At 47.2% G+C, this 18,995-nt stretch overlaps 1 protein-coding gene across 4 annotated transcripts in view; it reads left to right on the top strand.

Annotated features, from left to right (window-relative positions):
• The window catches only part of LOC142567817 (USP6 N-terminal-like protein), a 230,112-nt gene that overhangs the window by 114,052 nt on the left and 97,065 nt on the right, over positions 1-18,995 (top strand). For all 4 annotated transcript variants that reach the window (XM_075677965.1, XM_075677966.1, XM_075677964.1 and 1 more), the window contains 4 exons: positions 983-1,090; positions 5,515-5,624; positions 8,124-8,172; positions 18,299-18,364. In XM_075677965.1, the coding sequence (XP_075534080.1) occupies positions 983-1,090; positions 5,515-5,624; positions 8,124-8,172; positions 18,299-18,364 (333 nt within the window). The remainder of the gene's footprint in view (positions 1-982; positions 1,091-5,514; positions 5,625-8,123; positions 8,173-18,298; positions 18,365-18,995) is intronic.

The raw sequence follows: 18,995 nt of genomic DNA, 5'->3' as shown, positions 1-18,995 counted from the left end.
CTTTAATGCGGCGAGCCCGGCACTTTCCAGTAACAAAAGGTACGCTCGTTATCAGCATGACATAGCATTCCCGGCAGGAATGCTATGGCGGGGTGTTTTCAAGAAACGAAGCGAAGGCGGATGACGATTGTTGTGTGGCAGAGGTACACCCCAAAGGGTGTAACTTTACCTAAGAGTGTGGGGTCGGGCACATGAGGTCTTTTACTCCCCTTTTGTTTGCCAACTTTTGGTCGCCAGGTTTGTTGAAGAGGTTTAAAAAGAAAGCTGACAGCCTAGTATACAGGAGTATTGAAACTACATTCATGCCTCTGCTCTTTTGCCACACCTAGCCCTTGTGCCAAGAAACAACACAAATAAATAAAATGATAAAATTATTGCTAGTACAAGAAGTTAATCTGAGTGGTCAGCGGTTGAGATAAGCAAGAGACGATTAAATTTCCACTGGGAAAAAAATGAGTGCAGGAAAGAGATGAGGACGAGATCATCACAAGCAAAAGTAACTTTACGAGATAAAATCAAGAGATAGGGCTATGTACGATATGGTAATGCGCGAGTAGCTCATACAGGCTAGGCAACTTTTTGTTGCCATACAATTTCAAAGGGGTTGGCCTAATAGTTCTGTGGAAACGTGCAAGATAGAGAGAAGTAATTAATGAAGGGAAAGTGAGACATCCACCCAATTGTAGCAGTTGCTACAAAGGAAACCCGTATTGACTCCTCAAAAAGAAAAAAATGAGACATCCAACCAACCGTAGCAATTGCTACGGTTAGGTGGATGTCTCATTTTCCCTTTATTAATTTCAAAGGGGATGCCATCGTTATCTCACCACCATGAGCTGATGCATGTAGCTTGAGTTGGAGTTTTTCGATGCATAAAGCCATTTACAAGGAGGCTTTAGTAACCCAACCAAAGTCTGCTAAGTTTGACCACAGGGCATTGATAAGATATGTCGCTTACGTCTGTCCTCTCTCGTCCTTGCAGTTGCGGCGGCGTGTCTTTAAGGGAATACCCAATGCAGTCCGAGCTGAGGTGTGGCTGCGGCTACTTGACGTGGCTCGCATCAAGGCCGAGCAGGAGGGCAAGTACTTGGTAAGGACCCAGTGGGTTTCCCATCCTTTGTAGCAATGACCCTTGAGTATCAAAATGCTGTTCACTGTGCCATTGTAACCATTGAGTCTCATCACCTCTCAGAAAAGCTTTTCTGATTTTTAGTCTTGAATTTATTATCTGTCCCTATTTTGAAGGGCAGTTCTTTAACGGTTCTTTATGAAAAGGATGATTTCTTTATTTTCTTTAATTGATAAAGATTGCCCAAATATGCCTGTTACACTTCCTGTCACATCTCATTTCTGAAGAGCAGGACTGGGGAACAGTGTGGTAATTACGTGGCCAAAGAAGTTTGCTGTGCAGTCAATTAGGGTATGTTTACCATCTTATCAATGTGAAACATGTTACAGTGGAACCCACTTATAACAATATTCAAGTGCCACGAAAATTCCATTGTTATAACCGGGTTGCATGAAAAAATCTAAACACAGGGATGGCAGAGCTGTTGTGAGAAAACTACAATGACGGGGAGGCCAGTGACCCTCCCCACCTCCTTCCTCTATCCGGCTGCTGATTGTGTTCACTCGTTAAGCTGCTTCCTGGGCGCTCCGATCGAGTGTAACAAGCCGCAGCTGTCGGCGTTAAAGAATGGCACTGCTATAACAACTGCAAAGAGGGGTCACGGGTGGCAAGCGATGTGCGAGCACCGCTGAGGCATCGCTATAGTGGCCCCAAAGAGGCCTTTTAAAAAATGCGAGAAAACCGCAGCAGCCTGTCAGTGAAATCCAGAAGAAATGCCGAGGCAAGATTGCCACAAGGCACGTACTTTTCACTGGCTTGCACAAGCAAACCCTATGTCCGTCAGCCTTGCATGCTTTACACGAAGCTTGCCGACATCCTTCTCCAAGGTATCCGGGTGCTGCACATAGCGCAGTGGAAGGTTCTTTGCGAAAACAAAGTACCAACCGAACTGAATCATCTGCCAGGCCTCCTGTGAGGACAACATTGAGGCAGCCTGCCCTACGGTGCCATCGCTGCCGTCATCACCGTCACTATCTGATGCAAGCATGTTGGTGGCGATTGCCTCATCAGTTAGAAGCACTTAGTTTCTAAATCTGTAGCGGTGCATTTTCTTTTCACCGGTAATGTCGTGCATTGCCAATGATTCCCGGCGGCACGTCAAACCAGGCTGAGAAACCACGTAGCCAGAAACGATTTCGACACAACCAACGGAGACGAACGCGAGCGAGTAAGCTGTTTGCAGAACTGTGCTCAGCCAGTGAGCAATCCGGGAGCAGCGCAGTTGGTGCGGTCCATTCGTGTTTCAAAGGGTGGCGCAGCATAGAGCTATGGTTGCAGACCATGCGTGTTCAGAGGGGTGGAAGGGGGACGGGAGAGAGGTGCGCGGAGGAGGCTGGAAAATGAGCGTGCGGCGGCCGTTGGGGCAGCGGGCCATCGTGTAGCGGCTGGAATTTCTTGTTTTCTTTCTTTTCTTTTTTTTTCAAGGATTTTGCACTTCATTACCTTTCGGCACGGACACCCAGCAGCCAGACTTCATCATTATAACCGATAATGCGGCATCAGGGCATTGTAGTAAGCGAGTTATTTCACCACGGAAAACATGCAAAAGTTCACTGTGCAGCAGCTTCTCATTGTTATGACCAATATATTGTTAAAACCAGTATCGTTCTAAGTGGGTCCGACTTATAGGCAATAAACCAGAAGAAACAACAAAATTTTCCATTTCATACAGTAATGTTTTAAATAATGCATCACAAAAATAAAAGTTACTGCTTTCTATCATTCCAGTTCATTGCACAGCCTAATATGTAAGGAAGGGGCAAACAGCATTTCTTTGAACTGGGGTTTGTTCAAAACAAAGTTATCAATGTTAGTGGTGACATATTCAATGTTTTGCAACTTCCATAAAAGCGTTGCAGTTTCATTTTCAGCAGAGGAAAGCTAGATCTGGCTACAAGGTCACTGCAAATCCTGAAGTCAAGCCAGTCCGGTCCACTTAGCAGCTTTGTAGCAGAGACCAGCCTATTCAGTATTGACTGGTGTCCGTTTCCTTGTTAAAGGGACACTAAAGAAAAATATGATTTGAGCTGTGTTAGTAAATTGCCATTTCACAATATCAAAAGATGCTGTGTTGATCCTGACAAGTGGCTTGGTCAGCCAGAAAAGACGCACGAGCGAAAGAAGTGTGGCGACGCCACCTTGAAGTTCCTGCAGCAGCTTGCCATGAGGTCATGGATTTTGACGTCTGCTCAGACTTTATTTTTCACCGGTAAAGAGGGACTATTTCGCATTCTTGAAGAGCCAAATGATGCACGTAGCAGGCTTCAAGAACCTTTAATAAGCAACAACAGCAAATACGAAAAAATTCATTGAAATTTCTGACATCATGCTGGCATACTGGCGCTGGGGTCTTGCCGTGAAATTGAGAAAATAAATAGATGTTTGGCCTACGTTTTCTCTTCTTGCACCTTACCATGTGAATAACAATATAAACTTTTCAACGAATATGAGTTTTAACTGTTTTAGTGCTGTGCTTGTCTAGGGAAAAGTAGCACTCCATTCATGTTCCGTTGCTGTGATGCTCGCATCATCTGTGCATTTCTGCATTCTATGGCTCCCTGTGATGTAAAAGCAGAACTGTGCCATCCTACGATGTTATTGGTTCCAAGCACTTATTGCTTAAGGAAACGTGCCAGCTATAAGTAACCCTTGTGGCCAAACCACTTACTCATTCCTGCTGTAATATTGCTCGGGAATGGCATTCATGCAGGGGGGCATTGCTTGCCTCGTTTATCCAGAATGAAACGGCTGTGTGCATTGTCTGCAGCAACGCCATACAGAGAGAGACTAGGTTCTGCCAGATTGAAACGGTGGCACTGTCTCTTGCTTGTAACAGCAGAGTAAGGTCTGCAATGTTCCACCCTATCAATAACAGATGGTGCAACTATTCAGTTCCAGTAAAATTGATGTTGCGTGCGTGCGTGTGTGTGTGCCTGTGGTGCACAGCTGCAGACCTGTATTCCTAATGCACTTTGGACAAAGCAGGCACCGAAGTGTGGTACAGTTGACTTCTCCTAAAGTGACTTTGACAGGGCTAACAAGATTGATCGAATCGTTTCGCAAACCACATTAAAAGAGAGCACAAAAAAAAATGTGCAGCTACATTGCTGCTTTTCTTGGCAGCATTTACTTTATTCAAACTTTGCCCTAAGTCAGATGTGCAGCGACCTCTTATGGTTTAAGATTAGAAAACGATGTCCACCCAAATCTAATGCACACCACTTTGGGGCTTTTGGTTGGGATCGAAACAGCTAGAGTTGGATTAACAGCAGCCTACGATGCTGTGGAACCTTGCTCATACGTTTATGAAAAAACATAACCAGAAAACTTACTAACCAAGGAAACGTACGATCGGAAGTCACTAAAAGATTGACAGACTCAACTGTAGTTGACATCTACATAATGCAAAGCATTGCATGAATCGTTGCAGCACGAGACGCCGATTCGAGCCGAACTGGTGGGGCTCGAGCGGTCCCGAAATGTGCATTGTCAGTTTTACAGCTGATGTTGGCACTCCGCAGATTAGGCCTGGGTTAGCAGCTTCTTCAAACAGGGCATTTTGGCGAGAAGTTTTGACATGGCCGCTCGGTGCGAATCATTTCGGCACAAGACGCAGACGCGCCTCGAACGTACAACCCAAAACACAAATTTTTTCCTATTGCACAGTGTTTTGAGACTGCGACTGGAAATGTAAATGAAATTGAGCTGGAGAGCAACACCGTAATACGATGCTGCCAGAACGATAGGTGACATTCCCTTTGCGTAGCATGCAGCAGGGAACGACGATTCATTTGGGTTATTGCCCGTTCAAAGCGTGCAGTACGCTTCTAATGCCACCATGCATTGCCATACAGATAGGTTAAGATGCTTGTTGCCGTAGGCTTGGTGGCGATCACTGTGGATGTGGTGTGCGACGAGCCGGGTGGAGAGTTGCTGTTACCGGAATAACAAACTTACGTGTGCCACTGTTTTCGTGTGGAACGGGCAGGCAAGTATTGTGGAGAAGCTGTTGCGGCAAGCACGTACTATACTCAGTCACGCGTGCCTCATGCCTTTTCTTGTTTACGTGGGATCTAGCGGCTGCAAAAAGTGTTGCAGGATCGTAGTTTGGCGATCTACCAAACGTTCGTGCCGAAGGATCGTGTTTTCTGGGCACGTATGAACCGGTAATAAATGTGCTTAACTATATTGGCTCAGTGTTCGTGTTCTTGATCACGAATGTTGGTGCCACGAAATCGTATGTGATGGGATCGTATCAATGAGGCTCTGCTGTATTAAAGTGAATGCACTGTAAACGGCTGTAGAGTACGAATGCCAAGCCAATAGTTAGCAAGAAGAGTCGCACGTACCTGGAGCTCTCTTTAATGTGTCTTCCACCATTGCAGGAGATGCGGGAGCGTGCACGCTTGTGGTCTCCAGACATTCGGCAGATTGACTTGGACGTCAACAGGACGTACCGGAATCACATTATGTTCCGGGAGCGCTATAGCGTCAAGTGAGTAGTGCTCGGATCATCATTCTTTGTGAATGTGCAAGAAGGACGGCAGATGTGACCAAGTAAAACAGTCACGTCATGTCGCATTGTTTAGAAATGCAACAATATATCAATGCTAGCAGAAAAAATGAGAAATATCAAGTGGGACTGTGTACAGCAGCAAAAGAAGTAGTAAAAGCAGTGTTAAAAGCAGTAGTAAAGTCAAATCCCTGACTCAGCGGCCATTGAACTTAATGTGTTTTGTATCCACATAAACCGTACCAGCTTATTGTGTACGTATCGGTTAACACATAGTGGTTCCACTTTTCGTCGCATAATCGGGGCGGTGCATCGTCCTGATCGGGCGGCCCAGCAGAACAACAAGCCTCAGAGATCAGAAAGGCCTCGAAGTGCCCTGTGCTTTTGCGTCTGAAGCTACATCATCATTTCAGCACAGTGCCAGAGAGCATTGTGGCATCGTGCAAGCAAGGACTCGCATCACGCCGAAACTTGGATAAAGAAGACGTCGGGTGCTCAGCATAGAAGAAAAATTAGACATCGTTCGTGCTATCGTATGTCACAGAAAGAAGTCTGCGCTGGTACGCAGCAGGGATCTACAGTTGACTACGGTGTGTGGCATTTGGAATGAGAAGTTGCTTGGCAGCTCTGCTGCGACTGCGAAGAGATGTCGGCTACGAGGTTCGACTTTTTGCCATCGTTGCCTCTGTTATTGCTGAAGTGTAGCCTAAGACAGTGATGAGGACGGCACAGAAAGCGACAGCAAAGGCGATTCAGGCCCGACAGCTGCAGAAGCTGCATATTACATCAGCCTCGTGAATACAGTCGTCGCGACAATAACAGCACCTCGCAATGAAAAAGGCGCCCCGCGACCTTCCGCAGCGCTATCGCCTGCATGCACGCAGAACATGCAATGCCAACAAGGAATCTGCCATGCGGGTGTTTGCCGCGGAGAAGGGGCTGGCTGAAAAGTATGGCTCGCAGCTTCATTAAGTTTCAGGCCGCTGTCGTTGCTGCTAGGCCGCCGCGGCATCAAACGAAAATAACACTCTTGTCGCGCTAAGTGAATAAATGCTGCACGTTTTTTCTCCTTTCATCGCACTCTCTCAGAGTTCAGTTTTTGACAGGTAAGTGGGCGATCTCATGCTATTTCGGTTAAGCAGTACTACCATTTAGTACATACTTTTTCCGAGCTCCGGCTAATTACGGTTTAATGAGGTTTCACTGTACTTCAGATTTTACGGTGGTTGAAGCTGCAGGTCCATTCCCCACCTGCCTGTCATTCATCGTCACGATGCTTTGAAGTGCGACCTTGACTTTGCCACGCTGGTTGTTTATGGTGTGTTGCCCAAATTCAGATTGAGGCTTTCCGTCGACGTGCTAGCTTAGCCCGTTCTGTTCAGTAAGCGCAAATATGAACTTGGTGGGCACGCTCGCTGCTTTTGCAGCCGTCAGTCTTTCCCACACATCTCGGGCATGATGGGTGCCAAACCGTCCACTGCTGTGCCTGCTTTGGCTTGTAGGCCTACCCAGCTCCGTTTCACTGGGTGTCGGTCGCCAAAGTTACTGTTTAGTGCTGCATCGAAAATTTAACAGTAAAATGTAGGTGTGGGTGACAAGTGAATTTCGACTTGAGGTTTGGCTTCACGGCAGTGCTGCTCACGCTGCTGTGAAAACACTTAGGGCAAAGTTCTCTGCCATCATTGTCACCGAAGTGGTGGGAAAGAGAGCCGTTGGCCAGAGACTTGGACTATTTATGCATCCGCAGGTGGACTGCTTTTGCAAAGATGCAGGCTTTTTATGCAGTTATTTACACAAGTTCTATGTGCAGGTTTATATATATATATATATATATATATATATATATATATATATATATATATATATATATATATATATATATATATATATATTTCTTTTCTTTTTGCGGGGTATTGCAATCTTGGGTGTAGCTTGTATGAGAAAAAAATATGTGCATTCGTTTCGAATACTGCGAAAACTTGAAATACGGAAGATCAAGCCAAAGTTAACCATATAATATTCAACCGACTATCCAAAAATATTGAATATTCCTGCACTCCTAGCTATTGCTGTACCCACCGCTACATGTCCCAACCAAGGCAGCCTAGGTAGCACTCTTTTGCAGTTCATTCTAGGCACACTGCTCTAGTGCTTGCGGTCTTTTATATTGTATTACGTCGTGCCTTTTTCTCCTGCATGTCATGCTTCGCAGCGCTTTTCAACTATAGATATGAACACTCTATGCGGTTACAAAGATCAGTAGGCAGAAACTGCTTGAACACAAAAGGGAACAAAATGCTGCAAGGCAAAAGGTGTCACTACAGAAATCAACACCACCCTGCTTCACAGCACACACTGGGGCTTGAGAACAGCCGGGATCGACGCTCTGCATTGGGACTACAGAGTGTCTTTTTCTTTCCTGGTGATGCATATGAACCCTGTCTTCTTTTGTGACAAACGTCCTTGTCCTATGTTTCCCAGGCAACAAGCCCTGTTCCATGTCCTAGCAGCGTACTCTGTGTACAACACGGTGAGTATCTTGTTGTTGTCTCTATTCCCACTGTGGCTATGTGTGCTTGCACATTAAATTAACATGCATTGCTATATTGTGTGCTATAACTGTTTTCTTTTTGTTCCTTCTTAAAATGCTATTACCATATCCTCGTGAGGCCTCTTGTACGTTACGTTGCGCATTGCCTTCAATCCATTTCAAAATTTTTTCAGAACTAGAAGTGGTTTATTTGCATTCAAAGCTGTCAGTCGCCAAGAAAATTGCCACTAATATGATTTGCATTGTTGTGTTGCCACAGACAATAAAAATAGACCGTCAAAATCAATGGTTTGACGAAAGCACGTCTGGTTGAAGATGATTGGGGGGTTGACTCCTGTACGGGAGACAAAATGTCTCGTTTGGCTTCTTTCAAAGTTTCTTTCCTAACCAAAAAGACCCACGATGTCAGTGTTGAATACCGTGAAATAACAAATAAATCCTGGATGCCTGGAATCCTGGAGCCTACCATGCAATGTTAGATTTTTTAGTCTCTTAGTGTAAAGAAAAACGTTTTTGCCATATCAGACATAACAGGACAGTCAGTTTCTTCAGGTACGTGAAAATGCTATGTTCAGCATGCAATCGCAGTGTTTAAATGAATTTATTGGTTTTTCATGTTTGTATCATACCAGTCAGTACAATCGAATATCAATAATTCGAGCTCGAAGGGGTGTGAAAATTTGTTCAAAAAAGAAGTAGAACTTGTTTTTGAAGTATTCGTGCACCATAGCACGATGCACAAACGGTGCGAATCGTGAAATATCGCGGCACACAGCAAGTGAGGACCACGAAACTGCCCACGCCAGCCAACGTTCACTTCCCGATAACGGCAGAAAACGAAACTTCAAGGAGCAAGCTGGTCCCAGGCAGGCGGGGCTGGCGGCGCCCGTGCGGAGGCACGGGGAGACCGTCCAAGGTCAGAGAGTTGAGACAAGGGAAGGCGAGGGGAGCATAGTTGTGAGGAAGGGCAGGAGGAAAACGGATTTGCTTTCCCACCAGCTGGCTGGATGATGCTAATTACCTTTGCCACCGAAGCAGCGGAGTTGCCGAGGCCACAGTGGGCCACCACTGCTGCTTCCCTGTGCATGCTCGCATTTTTTTTCCTTCGTCTGCCAACAAGTCGGCACTGCGTTTACCTTCTTCGTCCTGCGTTCTTAACGCAACTGAGGTCTTAGAGATGACGAAGTCGTTGATACTGATCATAATCGTGTTGGTGTGCTCCCTTCTGTTGCGGTGTCGCCTTCGCGTCCTTGTATTCAGGGTCTGTCTTGTTGTACAGAATCGGATATGGCACACTGTCTCCAACAACCTTTTCATCGGGACGTCTTGATTTAGACGTGTCATTGTAAAGAAACAACTGCAAATGAGACAAACCAAGCCAACAAAAAGGAGCGTGGGTGAGCGCTGATGTGAGCAGACGAAAGTGCGAAACAAACGGTCTGGCTGAACCAGATGCAACTACGAATAGGGTAGTCGGGGGGTCTGCATGATGCCAGCTTCCTGCACGTATGTCACTGTAGGGGCCACTCTTATCAGTCTCCTCGCAACCTCGGCGAGCCACGAAAAATCCAACCAAGACCTATCCCCCCCCCCACGGCGCACGTTTTGCCGCTAATGTGGCTGGGGCATTACGGTGCGACGCAGAAACGGCAACCTTGCCATTTGAGAGAGGGTGAAATTTCCACCACGGTTTCTTGTAAGCCTTTCCTCTATGGTGGGGTCAGAGCAGTGCTGGTCAGAAGCGCCGCCGCGTGATTTGGCTCGCTGCTGAGACCATTGCCGGAGCGCAGTATGTTCGAATTAACCATCGCAAATGCTTGCGTGTTCAAATTACCGGGGGTTTTTGTCCATTGGAGTACACATAACTTTAACGGGTCCACGGCGTCAATTCGAATTAACGAGATTCAACTGTATTAAGAACGAAACTGAAAAGTGATTTTGTCCCCGAGCTGTCTTCAGGCCTTGGAACAATATGGCTGTACAAACACTTTGTGTAATGCCCTCTGATGAAACAATGGATGAAATTACACATTACAGTCGTAGCCTGTTACAGTGATTTGTGCAGAAAGCCCCTTATGGCCTGTTAGTGAGTTAAGGCAAAGCGATTGGCTGAAGATTAACTCACCTTTTTTTTTTTTTACCCACGAAGCTGTTAGTCTCTCGGTGGTCGGCATTTTTTCATGTCCATCCGTGAACAAAAATTATCATCAGCAATAGCTCATACCCCCCTAAGCAAGCAAAAATAGAATGGCTCATCAGCCTCAGAATGTAGAGGCTACAAGCACTCAGCAAAGTGAAGTGAACAGTGCATAAATTCACTCAAATCACGCATACAGTTTACAGGACAGCATACTTTTCAATGAGAGACAAGCGTCTGTCATCATCAGCAATTGTTCGTTACCCTGTAAGGCAGAGGCTACAAGCGCTCAGCAGAGTGAAGCAAACAGTGCATACATTCTCTGAAATCATCGATGAAACACACAGAACAGCATATGTTTCAATAAAGAATAAACTTAAAATATCGCATACCCCCCCTCAGCAGTTGTAGGGGTGGTCTTGCAACGGCTTCGCTGGACTTCTACTTTTGCAGGGCCGGGAAGGCGAGTCAATTTGCACAGCGGAGTTGTATATGGCTAGGGTGCCATAGAATTTTCGTGTCCGCACACAAAAACTATCATCATCAATGGCTCATAGCCCCATAAGGCAGTGGCTACAAGCACTCGGCAAAGTGAAGCAAGCAGTGCTTAAATTCTTTCTAATCACACATACAACATACAGAACAGCATGTCGAAAACTGTCATCATCAATGGCTCATACTCCTGGGAGCAATGGCTCGTAGCCCTGTAAGGTGCATGGCTATACTCGCTTTGCGTGGGTTAGTTGCGATGACGCTACCCCTGTGGTCGTCGGTGATTTCAATGTGGATGTGTCGAAGGCGAAAAAAGTAGTGGTTTACACATTACTTTTTGCAGACATATTGCTTGCGGTGCCACACTGATCCGGCCCAACTGACCACCTAGTGGTGTACGTGCATCGATGTGACATTATCAAAGGATGTGTTTGCAGTTGCGCGTATGCTGATCATAGCAACCACAAGGCCATCGTGACTGTCATTACTAAGCGACAGCGAGTGATGCAATAAAGTCTTTACGGTAGAGGTTGCCGCCTGCGGCCATGATGTGGCGCTACAATCTGAAAGGACTTTGTATATAAGGGGCTTTGGGGAGTGGGAATAAACATTGTTCTTGGTTTCCGCCTTGCCGGTAGTCCACCTCGGCTCCTGTGCTGAACATGGCGTCAGCAGTGGGGTCCCGCCCTTAATGCTGACATGTCTGACACGGGATTCGCCCCCGCCGAGACCACCGAACCATAAGTGCACATCGTTCACGCTGGCACATCTGGTCTGCGCTCACTGGAGAACTTCACGTTTTCAAACCCGGGAGAATGGCCAACGTGTAATTAGAGTTTCATGGATTACACTCTCGTGGCCGGCCTCCACAGTGCTGGCGATGAGGCCCAGGTACGGACGCTTCTTTACTGCATGGGACCGCAAGCCAGGACCATTCTTTCGTCCTTGGGGATGTCAACACCGGAGGCGCTTTCTTTCACTGCCACCAAAGAAAAGTTGGATTCTCACTTCATGCATCCGTTAAATGAGATAAATGAAAGTCATTTCCACCGCCGCACTCAGCAGCCAGGCAAATCTGTGGATGACCTTTTTCGGCATTACGCAGCCAAGTAAAGTGCTGAACCTATAACAGCCTGCTCATCGAGGACCGCCTTATTCGCAACAGATTCTTCGTATGCATACGTGACGAGAAACTGTCTGGTCAATTGTGCCAGTGCACAAAACTTGCCGTTGAGGAAGCACTGTGCCAAGCCCGCATACACGAAGACACAGAAAAAGTGCATTTATTGTGCGCTAGATTGACTATGGATAACGCTCTTGCCAAAATGCTAAATATTGACTTGGCTCGGCGAAACGATACATCCACCCCTTCACCACGCTTCTGCGACCAGTCTGAGCACCCGGCTAGGTTATTGTGTGGCTTTTGTGGACAACAGTGTCACTCTCGAAAAGACTGCCCAGCCAGAAAATCAGTTTGCCGCTACTCTAGAAGGCTAGGACATTTTGCCGAAGTGTGCATCAAGAACAGAGATGAGCTACTGGGTTCCATCGAACTTCACAACGTGGATTCACGACGAGCAAGGTATATAGACATACTGGTGAACGGGCGCCCAGCCGAGTTTAAGATGGACTCTGTCACAGAAGTCTATGTTGTCGCGCCATTTTTCCCAAGCCAGACTGTTGGATGATGTTGAAGGGGAAGCCTTGGGTCCTGGCAAACAGAGCCTGCACATTCTTGGTACCTTTAAAGCAACCTTACAGTGGGGTGATAAGTCTACAGTGCAGACCTTGTACATGGTTGAACGTCAGCACACTCAGCTGCTTGGGCTCCCTGCAATTGAAGCCCTTGGTGTTGTTCACTTCCTGCATACTGCTGAGTGCGTTCATTCCCCCACAGCCAAAATTTTCCAAGGGTTGGGAAAATTTCGGCAAGCCGAATATCGCATTTGCGTTAAACCCAGCGCTCATCCATTTTCCATGAGCGCCCCAAGACGGATTCCAATTCCTTTAAATGACGACGTCAAGACAGAGCTAGATGACGTCAAGAAAGAGCTAGACAACCTGGAGTCGTAGGACGTGATAAGGAAGGTAGAAATGCGAACCGAGTGGTGCTTTGGGCTTGTAGTCGTGCCCAAATCATCGGGCAGCTACAGAATCTGCATCGATCTGATGAAGCTGAACAAAGTCACCGAAAGGTCTTGTGAACGACGGTGAAACATATCCTTGGCCAGTTAGATGGAGCGCAAGTATTCTCCAAGTTGGATGCCCAGTCTAGTTTCCATCAGGTGAAGCTGAGAGCCGACAGCCAGGAACTCGCGACATTTATAATGCCGTTCGGCCAGTACTATTACAAGAGACCAGCTTTTGGTATAGCCATGGCACCAGAATATTTCCAGCAGTTAATGTCGAGGGTTCTGGAGCACTTGCCTGGTGCCGTGAACCTGATAGATGACATTCTAATATTCGGGAAAGATCGTGAAGAGCATGACGAGCGTCTGGCTGCAGTCCTAGCTCGCCTTGAGGAGGAGAGTGTCACCTTTAACAAAAAGAAGTGTGTGTTTCGGGTCAGCTCGGTCAAGTTCCCTGGAGTAGTGATTGGGGCGGACAGGATCTCGCCAAACCCGGACAAGGTGAAGGCTGTCAAGGATCTGCCGCTACTGATCAATGTCGGTGCAGTACGACGATTGCTGGGAATGACCAATCATGTCGCAAAGTTTATAGCTCGCTTATCCGACGTTGTGCAGCCCATTCGTTCCCCCCCTACAAGAACAGCATCTGGACTTGGGGTCCCAGTCAAGGAAAGGCCTTCTCATGCCTCAAGTTGCTGTTGAGCTCCGACACTTGCATGGCAAAATACCATTCTTGCTACCACACTGTAGTAGCCGCGGATGCTAGCTCCTACGGTCTGGGAGCTGTACAGCTACAGGACCAGCCTGAAGGTACTTGACGGGCTGTAGCGTATGCTTCAAGAGTGCTTACTCGGACGTAAGCGCGTTAGTCAAACAGAAAAGGAAGGTCTCGCGGTGACTTGGGCGATTTCATGGTACGGCCAGTTCCTTTGCGGCCTAAGCTTCGAGGTAGAGACAGATTACCTTCCTCAGGTTGCCCTTTTGGGTAACAAGGACCTAGAACTCGCGTCGCCTCGCATACAACGAATGCGGATAAAACTGATGCGATATCAGTACGTGGCGAAATATGTGCCTGGAAAGCACTTAGCTACGGCGGACACTTTGTCATGAGCTCCCTCTGATTTGCCAGCTACTCGCTTGGTAGACACCCTGGAGTTGTTTGTCAATGAAGTGTTCAAGGAATTACCGCCTCTTGTAGCAAGACGGCTAGAAGATGTCCACACACACCAAGCCCAAGATGGAGTCTGCTCTGCGGTCATGACGTATTGCACGAAAGGATGGCCAGACAAAAACAAGGTGCCACTGCAGATCGCTCCATTTTGGAAGAAGAGAGACGGATTGAGCATCTGCGAAGGCATCCTTTTGCTGGACCGACGACTTGTCATTCCTTCAGGCTTGCGCCAGGACATTCTCTCCCTCTTACACGAAGGGAATCTGGGAGTGTGCCGCTGCCAAGAACGGGCCAGGGAGTCTGTTTGGTGGCCTAACTGTAACATGCATGTTGAGCATATGGTGACCCAATGTGCCATATGTGCTCAGACTCGAGTTCAGCATTCTGTGCCTATGTTGTCCGTGGTGACACCCGACAGACCAGGGCAGCACCTTGGCATCAGTCTGTTTCAACTTAGAGGGCGCGATTATGTCCCGATTGTTGATTATTATTCCAGGTTTCCCAAAGTAGTCTCCGTGGGGTCCACCACAGCACCAGCAGTCATCTCGGCGGTCAAGAGCTGTTTTGCCCATTTTGGCATACCAGACATTGTCTGGACCGACAACGGACCGCAGTTTGTGTCCAACGAGTTTGCCGAGTTTGCACGGTCATACGGCTTTCGTCACGAGACCAGCAGCCCGAGGTAACCCGAGAGCAATGGAGAGGCAGTGCATGGTGCGCACAGTGAGACTTGCTCTTCAAATGTCCTGATTACTGTCGTACCGTGACACACCCGGTCCCAACGGCATTTCCCCGGCTTAAGCCCTGATGGGAAGGAAATTACAAACTCGTCTCCCAAAACTACCGGAACGACTGATGGCGTCGTTACCATGTCACATGAGTTTCAGGGAAAAGAACTTGGGGAACAAGGCACGGCAAGTGATGAACTACAACCGCCGTCATGCTTCAGGCCAATTGGCCCTCTGAGTCCTAGAGACTATGTGTGGTTCACTGACACACGATGCAATGGGGAAGAACTCTCACAGGCTCAGTGTCCATGGTCCTACCTTGTTCAGACCCCCCAGAGGCGTCTTTCACTGTAATCGTTGACACCTGGTACTTCATTCATCGGAAGAAACCCCAGCTCAACTGGCAGCTTCTCCGCCTGCCCCTCCCGAGATCGTGCAGCCTGCAGCACCCAAGAAGATCCAACACAACCAGAAGTAACGCCGCAAAAAACGGTGACACAGACTCGCAGCGGTCGCATAGTGAGACCACCACGACGGTTGAACTTGTAGGAACCTGTTCCATAAAAGATGAAAAGGAGGGATGTAGAGGTCGCCACCTCTGGCCACAAGGTGGTGCTACAATCTGAAAGGACCTTGTTAGGCTTTTGGGGGAGTGGGAATAAGGATTGTGTTTGGTTTCCGCTTTGCCGGTAGTCTGCCTCCTCCCTCAGCTCCTGTGCTGAACATTTATGACAAGTTTTCTTACCGCGATGTTTACATCTCCGCCGGTCATCCGATACCTTTGCAGGGTAGAGCGGCCTTGAATTTTTTTTTTTTTTTTTCAAGCTATACACCTAATTGGGAGCACATTTTGCATCTCAGTTTAAAGCATTGCTTATTGGCTGTCGCTTTATGATAGCTTGAGAAAATATTTGTCCACTGAAAACAAAAGCTTTTAATTACAACTGTTCAAATGATGAAGTTCTTATGAATGCACAAATACTTGCATGTATAAGTACAAACTGTATAACTTTATATATAGTTCGACCTGTTCATAATCTGCGTTCAGCTACTCGAACTTTCAGCATATTTCGTGGAGTATAAGCACAAGATAGTACTTGCTAATTGCCCTTGTATGGCGTGGTGGGCACGTTGCCCTTGCGCAGTGCCTGTGCACAGCCTCCTCACGAGTTTGCAAGAACAGAGCACGTCATGTGGACGAGAGGCAGCGGTAGCAGCCAGGGCACACACAGATGGGACTTGTTTTCCTTTTGCCGAAATCATAATGCATTGTATCGAGCAGCCAATGGAAGAAGTCATGCAGCTTGTGTCCGAGGTTGGAAACTAGGCATTAATTCAGCACGATTAACAGCATAGATGATGATGTAAGACTGACTGCACAGTAGCTCAGTGCATAGCTAGAAAGTATTCGTACATGGTGAGCAGTTGACACAAACAGGACAGAACATTTGCATGTCTTGGTGTCTCTGCTGTTTGCGATTTGGACAGATTGAGTCAAATTTACTTGCACACATACGTAGACTTCACGAGGGTCACGAGTGAGAATGATAAGGGGATCCAAAGGGCTTAGCTTTTCTTTTTTTTTTTCACTGTACTGATTGCAGACCATGAAGCCAGAGGAAGGGTAGTGCCACACATATGCGCGACTGTTGCCTCAAGGTGCCACACCCGAAAGTTGTTTTTCTTGCCGAGTTTTGACTTTGAGTGTGGAGTTTCGTGCCAGGTGTCTTTGGCCAACACTGAATGACAGGGAGCAAGCATCATTTGTTGCATCGGAGCACAGGGAATACAGAACAAGGGAAAAGAAGCTTGGCACGCAGCTGGCTTTCCTTCTTTTCAAAGCGTGGTCAGAGGAGGCAGGCCAATGCAAGATCCCCAGCTGCAGTGCTGTCACGCAGGCAATGTATGCAGGGTACACCTGTGGTTGGTTCACATATATATGTCAAGAACTGTCTGTACGATTTCCACAAGGTGGCTTGGGGAGAAGCTCGCTTCCAGTGTTCTGCCCGATGTTCCCCATGTTTCGCTGAGAAATTCATTCAGTATTGGTAATTTTGGTGTATTTTTGCGCATATATATGAAAAATATACATTTCCTTTGGGCATTTTTGTGTCTCATCCTTAAAGGGTTGATTGTTATGTTTAATTGAAGTCTCCAGGCCACTTCGGTCCCTGTGGCGCACAGCCGGCTGGCAGCTGGGCATGGCCTCCGAGATCTTGTTGGCATCCATGCAATCTCGGGGGCCACCAGCTGGCCAAGCCAAGCTGGCCAAGCCAAGCTGGCCAAGCCAAGCTGGTGCGGCAAAATTCGCTTGCCTCCTCGGTCGCACAGAGCAGTACTGTGTTGTGTGCCATGGGCTACTCACACAGTGTGCCAAATGGAAAGCGGACACGAAAGGCTGTCACAGCAGAACAGAAGGCAGCTATCTTCTAAAGGCTGTACATCAGGTGCTTAGAAGTCACGTGACACGCCGAAGATTTTTTTTTTTTTTTTTTTTTTTTTTGTATTCAAATTTCATCGCATGTGTGGCCCTGTAGCTAGCGGCTCTGCGTGACACAAAGTCGTCGTCTTATTTACACGTTGACAATTGTGCACTCCATGGGACATGTATTGCAGTAAATGGCAACAATTGATATAACGAAATACCGGATATAGCAAAGAAGTTTCGGCTCCCCCTTCAACTTTGTCATAACGACGTTCAAGTGTCTATAGCTCTGCCTATAAACTTCGTTATGGTAAACTCTCGTTCATTACGTGATCATTAAAGCACTGACCAGTCTGCCCAATGCATTCTTTCCCACAGCTAAGTGGGATGCGATACACTAGCTCCGACGTGCACTCCGTAGACTTGGTTGTGTGTTTCGTGTATCGCGTGCCTCCTTTGTCCTCGTCTAGTTTGTGCCGTCAATTTTTTTGAATGGCGGAAGGCTTGCCGACAGCGCCATCATTAGCAATGGCCACGGCTTCAGTAACGATTTGAGTGTGATCGTTCGCGTGCCTTCTGATTACCGCGGCGTCTTCAAACCGAGGGGCGCATCTGCAGTCCGAGTGGCGTAGTGCCGAGAAACTGTCCCTGCCATTCTGGACTTTTTGTTTGTGTTCTTGGAGGCTCGCATTAAGGCGTGCGCTAAGGCAAACAAAAAAGTGCCGAAAGCCACTTTCTTAGCACTACTATGTTCCGAACAAGGAAACAAGAAACATCTCTCCGAATCAACAGTTGAAATTTAAACCCTGTTCTGGGGTCCCTTCGTAATACCTCCCTGTCGAGCCTGTTTCCTCATTAAGCTTCAACCAGCTTGCCCAGTGACAAATTTTACTGGGCGACGGATGAAGTGGGAGGCTGAGGCCTTTGGAGTGGAGCTGGCCAGGTCTGTGCTTGCCTCGTGCCTGCTGACGCACGCTGGCTGAGAGAGCGCTGGTTGACCTTCTGCTTTACTGTGCCTTGCAGGAGGTGGGCTACTGCCAAGGGATGAGCCAGATTGCTGCTCTCCTGCTCATGTACATGAACGAAGAGGTGAGGTGAACTGGATTTTGATGAGAGGTCTCGGATTCATTGCGACAAGTAGAATGACACAGTTGGTACACTGGCCATCCTTTACAGTGGTATTGTAAACTGCCCAATTTCTAGAACTTGTGTATGATTGCGACTGTGTGAACAGCCGACACTTAACTCGCCCAGCTAGCTGCATTATTTTTGAAGCAGTGTCAATAATTTTGCAGTGTTTTGTTTGTGTCCAGCTTAGGGCAGGACCGATATCAAAGAAAATACCGGTACAGTCACCAACAGATGTTGCAGACCTGCTCGATTATTCGGGTGTATACCTGCAGCACCTCCACATAGTTGATAAAAGGAGGGTATGACAGTGACCAAAAGTTTGGATGCCTTTTCAAGAATATTTCATAATTAACATTCATGAATGCTTTTGTCTGTGGGCATGCAGTTCATTCTTGCAGTGAATATAGAGCTTCTTCACGGAGTTCCCGTTAAATTTGTCAATTTGTTAATATTAAACATCACTGGTGGCAAAACACATCTTAGTGTATCCGACGAAATTTTTGCATTTTTTGGCTCTGACAAGTACTTTTCGAATTCAAAGTTAGCCAGGCCTACAGCAGATGCCAGTTGGGCGTGTGTGTTAATTATT

Source organism: Dermacentor variabilis, unplaced genomic scaffold, assembly GCF_050947875.1.
Source record: "Dermacentor variabilis isolate Ectoservices unplaced genomic scaffold, ASM5094787v1 scaffold_14, whole genome shotgun sequence".
Lineage (NCBI taxonomy): Eukaryota > Metazoa > Arthropoda > Arachnida > Ixodida > Ixodidae > Dermacentor > Dermacentor variabilis.
Note: the sequence above shows the minus strand (reverse complement) of the source record. Positions and strands in the feature narration are given on the sequence as shown.